The sequence below is a fragment of the Plecotus auritus genome (genome assembly GCF_963455305.1).
Source record: "Plecotus auritus genome assembly, chromosome: 3".
Classification (NCBI taxonomy): Eukaryota; Metazoa; Chordata; class Mammalia; order Chiroptera; family Vespertilionidae; genus Plecotus; species Plecotus auritus.
The window spans coordinates 195,668,339-195,683,606 of record NC_137772.1 but is presented as its reverse complement, the minus strand read 5'-3'; the positions used below and the strand labels follow the sequence as shown (position 1 = coordinate 195,683,606).

The window sequence follows — 15,268 nt, the reverse complement described above, 5'->3', positions numbered from 1 at the left end:
TCATTAGAGATGGTCTACGATGGTTGGTAGCACTCAAGTCACAGAGGGCATTCTTCTTATGGCCAATTAATGTAGCCAGTGATGGATCCCTTGATCGCTGTCAATTTGGAAAGAGGTGTCCATAGTGTTAATAGCTAAGGGAAATTTGATACTGCCCACATAAAAGGAAATAATTTTAACCCTATGTAATAGATGTATAGATGAATATATTGATGATGACAATGCTTGCAGAAGAAAATGAGAAGGTGGAAAGGGTAAATAATCATCACAGATAATTTATCTTCTTTCCATATCATGAAACATCAATATGGAACCTACCAAACTGGTCACATTTGCATACTATGATCATTTGGAAATATGAATTCAAATTCAGTAGAATAATGTGCAACTGATTCAATAGCTAATTCAAATGTGGGAAAAAGAATACTTTGCATCTTTGTGAAAACATTTCCCCTAGATCACATTATTTCTAATTAAACCAGAAAACAAAATAGCATTCAGAGTCCCCATTTATATCTTCTCAACTGAGATCCAGTTCATTTAACCATGTGTCCTTTACACTGGAACTAAGGCAGTTTATTCAATGACATTGGGAGGCTTGTTTTAGCAATTCAGTATAAGGTGATGTCAGGAGTGATAGGAAGCCTGTGAACGTCACCTTCAGTATTTCATGGTTCTGTATTATGCATAATAAAGAGAAACCAGGGTGGTAACTTAGGCAGATCAGTGATTCCTAAACTTGGCTAACTATGAAACTCATCTGGTGGCACTTGCTAGAAATAAAGAATCTGCCCTTTCATGCAGTTTGAGACAGGTGAATCTAACTAATACTTGAGAAAAGCTGTTGTAAATGATGTGTAGTTACTAAAGAAACAATTAAATCTAAGTGACAGGGTGCATCCTCATGGCTACTGTGTCTTATGCTATGAGGCTAAGATTAGAAGATGGCATTTAACTTTGGATAATGGGTCAATAAATGAATTAGCATAGCACTATAGATCACAGCACTCCAAAGAATGTAGTACAATATAAGTGATAGAAGATCGATTGGAAGACAACCATAGAATTGATCAATAAACCTTGGCGGGAAGTCTAGACATCCAGCTATTTAATCAGAGCTGTAATAAAACTTATTGATATAGCTGTTCCACTTAATGGAAATTTCCATGAAGCCTATATATAAAACGAATGATGTGCATGACTGTGGCAAATGTGAAATAAAATTGTCAAAACAGGGTAGGTATTGTCTCAGCAACTGCTGTTGATTTACAGCTATTGATCAGCTATAAATGGTATCATAAGTGAGAGACTAATTATCCTCTTTAATCAAGCAAACAAAAGAGTAATTTATTATATAATATCAAGCCAATATATTTTTCACAGTATGATAAACACAATATAGAAAGTGAAGAGAATAACCCATAGTTCTAGATACATGACTAATTGTGAAAAATAATCAATGGATAATTAGCTATATCTATGAGTCTTCTGGGGCTAGGTACCTGTGTTACATGCCAAGGACACAAAGACAAATGAGACATGGTCCCAGATCTCAAGTATGAATTACTTAGAAGGGTCTTCTGGTATCTATCTAGACCTAAATTCACTCTTAAATGGGTCATGAGTAGTAGCATAAAAATAGAGGACATACTGTCCTTTAAGAGAATCCTTCTCTCTCAATGATATCAGTAGCCTTGTTATTTTCATACAAAGTTTTGTGCATTTATTGCTTTTAATAAATATTAAAGAATTACAATTTATAAAATTTATTTGTTTAATTAAATGTAAAATCCTTGAATGTAAAATTTGATTTGGTTAAGGCTGGCCTTTTATAGATATAAATCCACTTAGTAAAAAGTTATTTCAAGGTGAGTTATTTCTATATTCAATTGATCATACATACATATAACACAGTAAATGATTAAACAATTTAAAAAATCATCCCTAACTTTATTCATTCAGTTTAGTCTTGTAAATAAATACTTACCCAACTTAGGTGATTAACACTTATAAGGGGACCAGCTACTACTATGACAAAAGAATGGAAAATATGTTTCTCAGTTTTGTGTAATTAGATATGCTTGTGTTGATGTTACTTGTATGCAGTATAATTTACAAATAGTATGAGGGATTATTTCTATGGCTACATCCCAATTTCTCTGTGAAAATGAAGTATAACAAGCATAATGTAAATTCAGCCTTGTAAAACATTGCACACCGGAAATACTTTGAAGAGATTGGTGGAAATCTTAGAAAGTATTTTCCCGATCAAATTAATAGTTACTGATTCTGTTCTGCTTACCTTTCTGGAAACAGTAAGAGGATTTTTCTCCAAATGAAGTTATATATATATCAAAAATGGCAACAATTTAAGCTAAATATCAAAGAACACTTTTGTCCATCCTGTGGAACTTATTTTAGGTAAACATCAGGCCTCTATGTTCAGGTAAATGGCCACTTATTCTGGATAGACAAGTATTACAGATTTTCCAAGCGTGGATACACAACACAATATACTGAACACAAGAACTAAGGAAAGGGAGCATAAGCTCTCTTTTTCAATCAATCATAATTCTTCAAAATTATACAATGCATGAGCTCTTCATATGACAATCAATGATATACTAGATGGGCACAGAATTGTAGTAGAAAGCTTTGGCTGCTAGCATGACAGTGAAGGTTACTTTTAGTATTTTAGAATTTATTAATTTACATTTAAGAAAACATAAGACCAATATCCCATCAGTTTTTAATGCACTTTTAACATGCACATTAAAATGAGAAGACATTTTTGATACACTTTCTACATGCACATTAAATTAGAGTAGGAACAAATAGATACATGTGTGACATCACTGGACATACTAGTAAATGTCTACATGAAGTACATATATATCTCCTGTTTGAGTAAGGCCTATCTATTTTCCTGAATCTCGAATAATGTGACAGTTTAGGGCTCAGGATCATAACCACATCTAATGATGAATTGAACCATAGAAAGTTTTAGCTGGCTTGCCACTGAAGGATTGGACCTAATGACCCTGAACTTCAGTCTGGAAAAGGCACATGATGCCTGATATCTTACTAACGCTCCCCTTACTAGACAGAGAAACATGGAAACTTGAGTATAATTTTTCAAATATTCAAATTCCTTTCATGAGCTCCCTAGTGGAGACTTCGGCTTTACGGAGCTTCTATAAATGTAACTTCTTGGTGACAGGAATCAATTTAGATGAAAAACAAAAGAGACTGCTAAAGGAAACACCAGTATTTCTAATGTTAATGAATACAGAAAATATTCTCACACAGTAGATAATGAATTTGAATGTTTCATTTTCTAGCTGTTTAGAAAACTTGTCCTTTTATTCTCTTCCAGTAACATCTGGAGACACCAACAAAAAGGAAAATATATTCTTACAAAAAGAGTAAAATAATACTGAATACTCATTGTAACTTCTATGCCTGAGAGATATTTTAACACTTACAACAGCTTACATGTTTTTATACAACTTTAAAGGTAAAGTGGCTTAATCATTAGAAAACATCAGTAATGAACATATTAGGCAGTAAAAACAAAAACTAGGAAAAAGTCACCAGGAAATACAATATTCATCGGTAAAGTGACATTGTTTCTAGTTACAAAGTTCTACAACATAACAAAGTAAGTTTTATAAAAATGTGTAAAAGTTTATGATAACACTTTGCAAAGGCCAAGCTGATGATCCATCGAGTAGGTTATGACCGTGTTATTTTAAATAAGTGTTAGCGTTGTAAGACATCCCTTCACATGTCTGCACGAACAAAAGAAGCAAATACTCCATCTTCCCGAGCCAAGAGGCTTTCTGGAGTGTCATATTCTAAAATATTTCCTCGCTTCATCACAATAACTAGGTCTGCTGTCAGAATAGTGTGAACCCGATGCTGTGAGTGAAAAGAATACAGGTATTTGTTACAATTTTTTGGGCACAAGTGGAAGCAATGTAGATGAATATTTCACCAATTATTCAGGGACATTTATTTACCTTGAGGTGGATTTTTAAAACACTGGCCACTATGGCTGTGTCTTGTATGGGCTGTAAATTGATTTCAGCTAATATAGTAGTTTCACCCATTTTCATGGAAGGGTAAGTAGGCTAATAAACGTTTTGTCAAATAATTAAATAAGAAGAACCATTGTGAACCAAGTGAGTTATAGCTTAGTCTAGACCAAAATTATATCTTGTGTGGAATTAACTAATTCTGTGGGCTAACACACAACTGGAAGAACCCTGGAAGGTGGTCAGTTCTGGGAAGACAATATGGAGAAGTCCATTCTGGCAAGCAGTATTAGAATGGATTACTCAGGATTTCAGACATGCCATCCCTTAGTCTTTTGAGATCACTGCCATCAGTTATTCTATCTTTCTATATGGCACCCTTTGGAGAGAAGCTTAGGTGTTAGTAATTAATAATAATAAAAGCTACCACTTACTGAGCATATATTACACATTCAGGGCTCCACACACATACTTGTTAATCATCAGAACATTCCTCAAGTGTGGGTGTTATCTCTCTTTACTTTTTAGGGCAGACCATTGGGGTTCATAGAGATAAAGCAAAATCAGGCGATCACATAGATGTTAGGAGCAGAACCAGCATCAAAACCGGGTTTAATTGCAAAGTGTGAGATATTTCCAACCTGCCACCAAGCTGCTTCCTAGGGAGTATCTGGTGGACTGTTCACCTGCCATTGTTAGCATTATGGTTAAGAGTAGAGGCTCTGAAGTTAGAGTAGGCTCATATTTTGGTTTCACCACCTGTTAGTTGTACAATCTTGAGTAACAAACTTGATTTTTGGTATGTCTCAAGTTTCCTATCTGTAAAATGAATAATAGTACCTGACTTGGAGAATGGTGGTGAGGATCAAAGGAGATAATCCATGTAAAAAAAATTCAGCACTTTGTCTGACACATACAAGCAAAAAATAAATATTAGCAACTGCTATTTTTTATTTTTAGGATTTACAAGGGAAAAATCTCTGTAGTAAGCCTTTCCACTATTCTTGCTTAGTAAGTGCTATATAACACAAATATAATGTGGGCTGCAAGTGTGAGACACATGTAATTTTAAATTTCTTGGAGCCACATTTTAAAGGCACAAATAATTAGGTAAAATATACTTTAATTATATACTTTAACCCAATATAGTCAAAATATTATTTTAACATGTATGCAATATAAAAATTACTAATGAAGTATTTTACATTCTTCTGTTAGTACTGTTTTTGAAATTCAGTGAATATTTCACACTTATAACATCTCTCAATTTGAAATACCCATATTTCAGGTGCTCAATAGCCACATGTGGCTAGATGCTACCATATTGGACCTGAATCATGCAGGTCAAAACATCAGCATACTGATGGGAGTGCTAACCCTAAAAATATCACCTGTCTAGCTGCTACATGGGCTTCCGAAGTGCCTTCTCCTAACAATCCAAAGTCCAACCTAAAGCCATCTCCAGGGGCAAAGGCCTGTCTTCTGCCCTGGAACACTTAGATGGGGGAGTCTCAAGGTTCATACGTTCAGAAAAGCTAGGGGACTCACAGCTAGTGGGGAAAAGAAACATGTATATGGAGTGTGATAAAGATGACGGCTTTAGAACATGCATCACTATTTTCAACACCATAGATAAACCTATCACCTACTGAATATCAGTAGCTAATGATATCACTTAGGGAATATCACTACTTGGAAGATAATGTCTATTTATCTTTGTGAAAGGACCAGAGACATTTTCATACGCACACATTTAGAAAAAAATACACTTAAACTGAATGTACTGTTTAATATGTGCTGTGCATTTTCCCTCCAAAAATTTTTAGTTCTTCAATAACTATATTACAGATGTTAAGAAAAGAATTTGGCTGTTCCTTCTTTTTCTTTTCTTCCTTTTTTTTTTTTTTTAGAATTTGACTTCTACATCCATAAATGGAATATTATAAACATTGCCTTGATATTCTAAAGTAATGTTTATTTTTTAATGAAAACATTAAAAAACTTGGCCAATGGAAATAAATATATCTGGTTTTTATTCTATTAATCCAAATAATTGTTTGCTTGACAAAGTGTGGTGTCCATTGCAATAGCATTGAAATTTTCAAAATGCTCCACAGAAATTAATCTAATTAAGAGTGAAGAATGAATCACTTTCATAAATAATGCCATGCACTATTTTGGTGCATGAGGGCTTCTTTATAAAAGCCAGAGAAAATTATCTTAAGTTATTCATAATTTTCATTGGCAGATAACAAAATTAACAGAACAGTTTTTAGCAGGGGAGGAAAAATAGTTGTAATAGACCTGAGTATCATTCTATGAGGGGTCCCCCACAAGTGGGCCATGCTCTGTCTCCTATGAGTCTGTTAAGAGGAGTTGGTCCCATAGTAATTTGTTCTCCCCATAGTTTTCTGAGTATCCAGTGGGGAGAACTCTAGGTATCCTGGTAGCCACCTCCACACTAGTGGTCTTGAAATGAAAAATGAGTGGAAGATATATAAGCACATAAAAAAGAATTCAGTGAATGTAGCAGATCAGAAATGAAGTAAGAACATTTTTTTTTTTTTGGTGGAAAATACAAATGATGCTCAAGTAATCTTTCAGGTGTAAATTAAAAGGAACCATCTAACAATACCATGCTTCATGCCGAAAGGAGAAAAGTCGCCTTTTGGGTAGGCAAGCGTCTGTTTTTCCCTCTTTATCTGCCCATTTAGAGAGAACAAGAAGTTCTTTCTCCTTATCGCTCCAGTGAGAAAATTATTGAAAATATTATGGAATCTTTTTTCAAGTTAGCCAATTCTCTCACCATTGAATTGTTCACACTTTAGTGTGAATGAATTAACGAGGCAACTTCTTCTTCAGAGCAGGAGGAACCTTGAATTTACTAGGGAAGTGGGAAAAATGGGTTTTTCTTTACTGAGGCCTTGTTTAAAGAAGATGGGCCCTGACCGGGAGTCATTTCCTGCCACCTTGAAAATGCCATGCTTCCAGGGTGCTCTTTCTCCCATGCATCATTCACAAAGAGGGCAGCCTAAGCAGGCACCCCATGCATAGATCAGCAGTTAAACTTATGTAATTATTTAAATTAATGCATCTTCACAAACATGCATGGTATTTTTTAGGACACTTACAGAACGTCCCTCAAGGAATAGAGAAATGAGTCCTTATGACAGAGGTAAGTCTGGTTCTCGGGTTTTTGTAGACACTCTCTCTTGCATGTTCACATTTCAGTACATACACATGTATCTCATTCGAACTGAACATAACTGAAGAACCTAGTTGGGCTGATTTGTGTGACAGTGCCCTGTAGTGAGTTCCCTCACCACATCTCACTGTGTTAGCCTGGCCTGACTGAGGGGATGCTGCTAGGATAGCTACCAGAGAATGGGATACTCGACAGTAGCTCATGATGGTCTACTTGTTGGTCATCACCAAAGTGGAAAAGAGGCCATTCTTGTTGGCAAGCAATTCTGGAACCGTACCACACTCCACTAAAATACCCTCAGAAAAGACTAAGACAAGGCCTGCATCCAAAATAGAAGATACACGATGCTGGAGAGAAAGAAAAGTGGAAAGAAGAAAGAGAATCAGTGAGAGAGAAAATGTCCAGGTGATTGACTCACTTACAAAATAGTTTGTGTTAAACATGAAGGCTAAACATAAGCAAGAATCCACCCATCTGCAAAGAAGAGAGAAAACCATGGTCTATTGCAGGGGTGGGCAAACTTTTTGACTCGAGGGCCACAATGGGTTCTTAAACTGGACCAGAGGGCCGGAACAAAAGCATGGATGGAGTGTTTGTGTGAACTAATATAAATTCAAAGTAAAGGAGCGGAGGGGAGAGCAAGAGAACCCTCCGCTCTTTTGGCTCCACGGACCGGATAGAACAGCCGAACGGGCTGGATCCGGCCCGCGGGCCGTAGTTTGCCCACGGCTGGTTGTGAGGAAGTTATAACATGTATATAAAGAGTTAAGCAATTCTTCAATTTGGTTGGTGCTCAGAGAAAACATTGCCTCAGCTGTGAGGTATCTCATTGCCTTCTTTAAAAAACAAAACAAAAACACAACAGTTAAGAATAGAGACATAGAAATTAGGTGTAAATAGTAGCAGAACTGGCAGTCAAATTTAAGAATTTTGCTTCTGAAACTGCTCATCAGACCATCAAATAGTGGAAAAGAGAATTATTCCATATGAGCTACCACTGTGTCTGGGGAGAAAGCACAGGCCATGACCTGCTGGAACCTAGATTTGGGATGCCCTATCATTGTAACTTAGGGGTGGTGGGTAGGTCAGACAAGCTAGAAATAACAATGTAAAGGCTTTCAGAGCATAGCAGGTTGTTTGTTGCCTTTTTTGTAAAGATACAGAAACATTAGCAGAGAAATACATAATTCAATATAAGCATATTTTAATTGCTGAAAAAATAAAGATTATTGAATCTTGGAATGAAAACCAAAGAAGAATAAATCAACTCCGTCTCCCATACTTACAGCTATTGTAACAACGGTGCGGTCTGCAAAAGCTGTCATTACCACTTTCTGCAAAATGTTTTCCTGCCAAAAAATAAACAAATTAATTCTGAATTTTTTCTGCACTACTTCCTCTCACTATGATATTTGGTCCCCAAGAACAATGCTTCCACAAGCCCAAACCCTCGGGGAACTCCCCCTCCTAAGTCTGCTGCAGAAGATATAAGAGGGAGCAGTCCCCGGGAGCAAGTTCATGCCAGGCTCTGCAGGTGTCTTCAAGATGCAAATAAAACTCATCTGATCAATGAGAATGACTGATAGGTTTATGACCAACGAACTGAACGAGGAAAATGAAAGCAATTGAGCATGGGAATGCTCACTTGAGTTACACCACAAGTACTATGTATTCAATCCCTGGCTTAGGTGGTTGGATGTCGTCCTGTGCACAGAAGGGCTGCTAGTTTGATTTCGGGTTAGAGAGCATGCTTGGATTAAGGGCCCAGTCCCTGGAAGGGGGCATTCAGGAGGCAGTCGATCAACGTTTTTCTCTCACATTGATGTTTTTTTCTCTCTCTTCTTCCCTCTCTCTAAAAATCTATTTAAAATGGTTTTTAAAATAGTTTGTATTCAAAATTAATAAAATCTTAGAAAGGTGTTACCCTTTGGGCTAGAAAAGGGAAAAATAAAACACATGCTCCAAATATGAAATTTGTTCCATAAAGGAATATTCCAGGCAGGGAACATTTTTATTCCCACCCCAAACTGCTTTTATCTTTATATATTAAGCGATGTTTTGGTTAAAAATTCTACCTTTCTCCTAGAGGTAAGCTTGATTACCTAATTTAGTCTTAATGTGAAGGACTTCCTTCTTCCGATCTTTATTGCCAATTCATTCTCATTCACACTCCTTCTCTCTGTTCTCTCATCGCTATTGAGGCAATGTTATCCTATTAATAATCTCAATATTGTAAAACCTTAGTAATTAATACTAATTTTGATGTAATTATGCTTATTTAGTGAAATGGCTTGGTTAGAAACTATTTTATTGCTTTAAATTATGTTAACTTTGAGAAAATATACTGTAACTTTGTGTAGCTACTTTAATTGATTAATCTTACTTAATAGAAAGAAATGATGTCAAATTAGCATCTCCATATATAATTGGCTCCTAATCCTGAGACTGTTTCACTTCTCAGGATAGTTTTACCCAATCTAAACAAGAAAATAACATGAGGTTGTGGATGTTTTTTATTTTTGTTCTTCCTGATGCCAAAGTTTTAATATTAAGTTCATTTTTATAAAAACATTGATTGCTAGATGATTCAGTTTGTGATTTAATGTGAATTTTCTCCACTTAATCATAGCCTTCTAGAAAGATCTTCTTTGTATATAATTGACATTTTAAAATAACTTCTTTCTAAAGTCACATTGTTAGTATAAACACATTGAGAAGATCATTATTTATTGTAGCCATTATTAATTCTAGTGAATCTTTCTTCAAATTACCTTAGAAATTAATGATTGGCTTTGGTCATTAGTAGATTCTATTAAGTAGAGATTTGAACTTCCATCATAATACTTGAATACAGTACAGTACGCTCATCTACTGAGACCTAGGATTTTACTATTTTGAGAATTTAACAAAAAGTAATGGCAAATTTATTTTGTGTTTATTGGCAAGAGAAACACCTTTAAAATTAGCATCTGTGTCCTTTATTATAATTCTCCATGTGCTTTTATCAGTTGGTCAAGCAGATGAATGAAATAACACTGAAAATAATAGGGCTGAGGATTCAGAACCCAATCAGGAGGAAAAAAATTGAAATTTTCATGTGCCTTTCTTCAAGTCATCAGTTTAAAAAGCTTAGGTAGTACACTCACTGTGGCCATGTCGATGGAAGCTGTCGCTTCATCCATGATGAGAATGCTGCTTTTGCGGACAAAGGCCCTAGCAAGGCAAAACAGCTGCCTTTGTCCAACACTAAAATTCTCCCCACCTTCAGTGACAACTGCATCTAAACCAGAGGAATAAGCAAGGGTTTCATTGAAGAAATGCTACTATCATATTCCTTGGGTAAGGTAGTGAAACAGGTTATGTCCTATAATAGCAAGCTGGATTTTACTTTGTACCAGTGCAAGGATTTCATTTGTGAAAAGTGAAGAGAAATTTTACATTGGAAAAACAAATATAATCCTGGGCTACCTTATGTTTTTCAACAGATGATGTTACCTTCATATAGTAGGATATAAAATACTGTTAAACATTTTAAAGAGTGGAAAACCGTGGAGATTATTTAATTATGTAATATAATAATCTAAGGAGATTATCCTATATAATAAAAGCCCAGGGACCAAATGGTGGAACGACCAGTCAACCAGTCACTATGATGCACACTGACCACCAGGGGGCAGACGCTCAATGCAGGAGTTCCCCCCTGGTGGTCAGTGCACTACCACAGTGGGAGTGCCACTAGGCTGACCGGGATGAGCAGCTGCTCCCACTGCGAACCCTGGACTGATGAACAGGAACCTGGTCTGCGAGTGTCGCCTCCTCACCTCAGGTTCCTCCTCCTCCTCACTCCCTGCTGCCTCCTCCGGACACCCACAGGCCACACAGCACTGCTGCCAGGCTTGCAGAGTTGAACCTGGAGGCTGGGAGGCGGGTTTGTGGCCACCATGGGACTGAGGCCTACTCCGCCACCTCCAGTGCTATTGTCCCTGGGCCCAGTCCTGACCAGGTCCCCTGGAGAGGCGAGTGCTCTGGTCCACAGAATATGCCAGATCAGGGAGCAGTTGCTCAGAGGGCGGGTCCGCAGCCGCTCAGAGGGCGGGTCCGCAGCCGCTCAGCTGACCAGGATGAGCAGCACTCTACAGAAGGCCAATCCCCACAGGCCATGCCCCCCACCAGTGCACAAATCCCGTATACTGGGCCTCTAGTCTATATATATAAGAGGCTAATATGCAAAGTGTCCCCTCGGGAGTTCGACCAGGAGAACAGGAGTTTGATCACTCGCTACAACGTGCACTGACCATCAAGGGGCAGGGCACTGAGGGAGTGAGGGAAGGAGGAGACCGGGAGGTGGGGAACCTGATCTGTCCTGATCGCCGGCCAGGCCTAGAACCTTACCTGTGCACAAATTTCATGCACTGGGCCTCTAGTTTAATATAATTATCTAAGGCCCAGAGAGTTGAAGTGGCTTGCCCAAGATCACATAGCTTACTTGTAGTAGACCTTAACAAGAATATTCTCAACTCCATACCCATTTATGTTCCATTATACCATCCAATTAAATGGTAAGCTCCAAGTGGATAAGGTCTGGGTTTGCTTTTGTTCATCAATATATCCCCAGTAGATACCATTGTACCTGACATGGTAGCTGAATAAAACACTGTTGCATGGATAAATGAATGTTATAGACTCATTATTTTTACCATCCACATTTCATAAAATGTACTATTGTGAGTTTATAATAAATTCTTTTTCCAAAATATCCCTTTTATTACAATTCAAACATTTTTTAGTAGAGTGAGTTGTGTATGTGTGTATTGGGGGGAGAGGGGTTAATTTCCATTGATTTATTCTCATTGCATCAAATTCTTTTAATTTCTCATGCTTAGAGACTATATATTTATTCTCCAAATTTTAATTTACATAATAAGTAAGGAGGAAGCCAGAGATAATGAATGTCCTTCACCAGAGTTGGCCTGAACCATATATTTATCAAGCATTTGATGTATTCTTTATTAAATCAATGTGCATAAACAACATTCAATTAAATAGTGTAAATACAATCCCATTGCTTACACTGTACCATCACCCACAAACACTATACAGCTTTCATATTGGTGAAGAAAATTATAATGAATATGTAATTGCTTGTCTTTCTGACTGTAAACGGCAAAGGGGCTGGTCTCTAAATACCAAGGGAGAAGGGTCTATAAAGCATTATCAATTTCTCAAGTAGACTTTCTGGGCTCTCCAGAGGAGACATCAGAGATTATAATGGGAAAGTTCATCCAGACCCGTGGAATTACTACCACAGTCTGGCACTGGCAAAGTCAACAAAATATCCTTAAAGACATGCTGTCTTAATTTTTGTTTGCAGGATCCCTTCTCCTTGGGACATAGAATCATAAAAAGGTATTGTTTTTTACTAGGTCCTCCCAAATGTACTACCAATAAATATAGTTTTATTTTGTAGGTTGATTTCATTAAAATGCAATGCCAAAACTACACAATCAATTTAGCAACTATATATTATGTATTAAAATTAGAATATCAACCATTATCTTTCTGATTTCTTTCTTAAATGAGTTCAGATTTTAAGAAAGTACAAGTCCAAAACTATAGATGTTCATATTTATGAATTAAATACTATATTGTGAACTCTCCATTGTTTCATTAATCATGTTGTTCTTTCATTATCCACACTGTTGTTTTGTTTTTTCATCAGTTATTTACCAGAATTGTATTACCCCTGGGGCCGAATTTACATAAGTGATTGAGTATATGTTTCATCCTTTTCACAAGTGGCTAAAACTGATACTGCAACAATGTAATAGAAAATAATGTCTTTAAAAAGTATGCTATATAAGTAAAAGGAATATGCCCTCTTGGCAGCAAAGAAAATGGCAGCCAATGTGGAGAAATCCCTGCTCCTAAATGATACCAAGCACTCTTTGAACCTAACAGTCAATTCAGTCCTGTTATCCATTTGCTGAAGGTAAGTGATTTGGTAGATCATGTGAACAGAATGACCACCAGGAAATATTCTGATTGAAGTGGCCTGTCCCCACCAATGGTGAAAAGGCAATAAATGTATTAATTAGAATACTATGGAGTGTTCACATGGAGCAGAATGTTATAAGGTTCATCCTCTTATGCCACCAAGAAAAAATCATTAGATTTTGAAGTGTTCTAATAACCTTTAGAAGATTATTTTAAATATTAGTGGCCCGGTGCACAAAATTTGTGCATGGAGGGGGGGTGTCCCTCAGCCCGGCCTGCACCCTCTCCAATCTGGGACCCCTCAGGGGATGTCACACAGGGATCAGGCCTAAACCGGCAGTCAGACATCCCTCTCGCAATCTGAGACTGCTGGCTCCTAACTGCTCACCTGCCTGCCTGATTGCCCCTAACCACTCTGCCTGCCGGCCTGCTTGCTCCCAACTTCCCCCCCACACTGGCCTTCTCACCCCCAACTGCCCCCCGGCCAGCCTGATCACCCACAACTGCCCCCCACACTGGCCTTCTCACCCCCAACTGCCCCCTGGCCAGCCTGATCACCCACAACTGCCCCCCCCCACTGGCCTGACTGCCCCCAACTGACCCCCACTGATGGCTTGCTCACCCCCAACTGCCCCCCCTGCCAGCCTGATTGCCCCCAACTGACCCCCACTGATGGCCTGCTTGCCCCCAACTGGCCCCCCCTGCCAGCCTGCTCACTCACAAATGCCCCCCCCCCCGCCAGCCTGATCACCCCCAACAGCCCCCCCCCCCCCACTGGCCTGATCACCCACAACTTCTGTCCCATCCTGCCCTGATCACCCACAACTGCCCTCCCCTCTTGGCCCATAACTGCCTCTACCTCTGCCCCGCCACCATGGCTTTGTCCAGAAGAATGTCCAGAAGGTCTCCGGGAAGGTTACCCAGTCTTAGCATATTACCCTTTTATTAGTATAGATAGAGGCTTGGTGCACGGGTGGGGGCCGGCTGGTTTGCCATGAAGGGTGTCCCGGATCAGGGTGGCGGTTCCCTTGGGGAGTGGGGCGGCCTGGGAGGGGGGCCTGTGGTGGTTTGCAGGCTGGCCACACCCCCATTGAGGTTGGGGTCCCCACTAGGGATGGTACCGGCCTTGGCAAGGGGCTGGGGCAGTTTGCAGGCCAGCCACGCCCCCATGGGGTGAGGGTCCCCACTGGGGGGGCATGGCCAGCCTGGGTGAGGGGCTGAGGGAAGTTTTTAGGCTAGTCACACCCACTTCAGGGTGGGGGTCCCCACTGTGGTGCCTGGCCAGCCTGGGTGAGGGGCTGATGGCTGTCTGCAGGCTGGCCATGCCACCCAGCGGGGACCCTCACCCCATAGGGGCATGGCCAGCCTGGGTAAGGGCCTGAGAGCTGTTTTCAGGCTGGCCATGCCCCCCCAGTGGGCTCCTCCCTCGGTGGCTGGCCCGGGTGACCCAAGCCTCCCACGTGCTCAGGCCAGCTCCGTGACCACCGCTCACAGGCCCCTCCTTCAGCAGCCGGCCAGGGTGGGTGGGAAGCTTGGCTTCCTCTGTCACTGGGGGCGACCCAAGCCTCCCGCCTGCTCTGGCTGGCTCCATAGCCGCTGCCATCTTTGTCCTGGTAATTTGCATCCCTCCTGATTAGCTGTGGGGGTCACAGAGTGACAGTCATTTATCATATTTCTCTTTTATTAGTATAGATAAGGAGATTAACACTAGAATTATATAATTCCTAGCATAAATTATAAATTTATATAATTTCTAGCATAAATTGTAGAGGTATGTAGTATTAATTGCATATTTTAAAACATAAATGTATAACTTAGAAAATTTACCTAGACCTCCTGGTAGAGATTTGACCATATTCTTCAACTGTGCAATTTCCAGAGCTTCCCAGAGTCTGTCATCTGTGCATTTGCATTCTGGATCTAAATTAAATCTGTAGAGAGAAAAATCAGTTAATCAGTCAATAAATAAAAATAAAGAAACACTTGTATATGTTTGTGTATCGCTGTTGTTACCTTAAAATGTAAGTTCTAT

The 15,268-nt window shown here is 39.1% G+C and overlaps 1 protein-coding gene across 3 annotated transcripts in view; it reads right to left on the bottom strand.

The window, feature by feature from the left end:
- Nucleotides 1–1,324: 1,324 nt before the first annotated feature.
- ABCC9 (ATP binding cassette subfamily C member 9) overlaps nt 1,325–15,268 on the bottom strand; it is a 127,795-nt gene continuing 113,851 nt past the window's right edge. For 2 of the 3 annotated variants that reach the window (XM_080662427.1, XM_080662426.1), the window contains exons 37-40: nt 15,064–15,167; nt 10,389–10,522; nt 8,529–8,591; nt 1,325–3,921 (exon numbers count right to left, since the gene is read on the bottom strand). In XM_080662427.1, the coding sequence (XP_080518553.1) occupies nt 3,784–3,921; nt 8,529–8,591; nt 10,389–10,522; nt 15,064–15,167 (439 nt within the window). In that variant the 3' untranslated portion in view covers nt 1,325–3,783. Of the gene's footprint in view, nt 3,922–7,415; nt 7,590–8,528; nt 8,592–10,388; nt 10,523–15,063; nt 15,168–15,268 lie in introns of all 3 variants that reach the window. The other variant, XM_080662428.1, reaches the window with a different exon arrangement.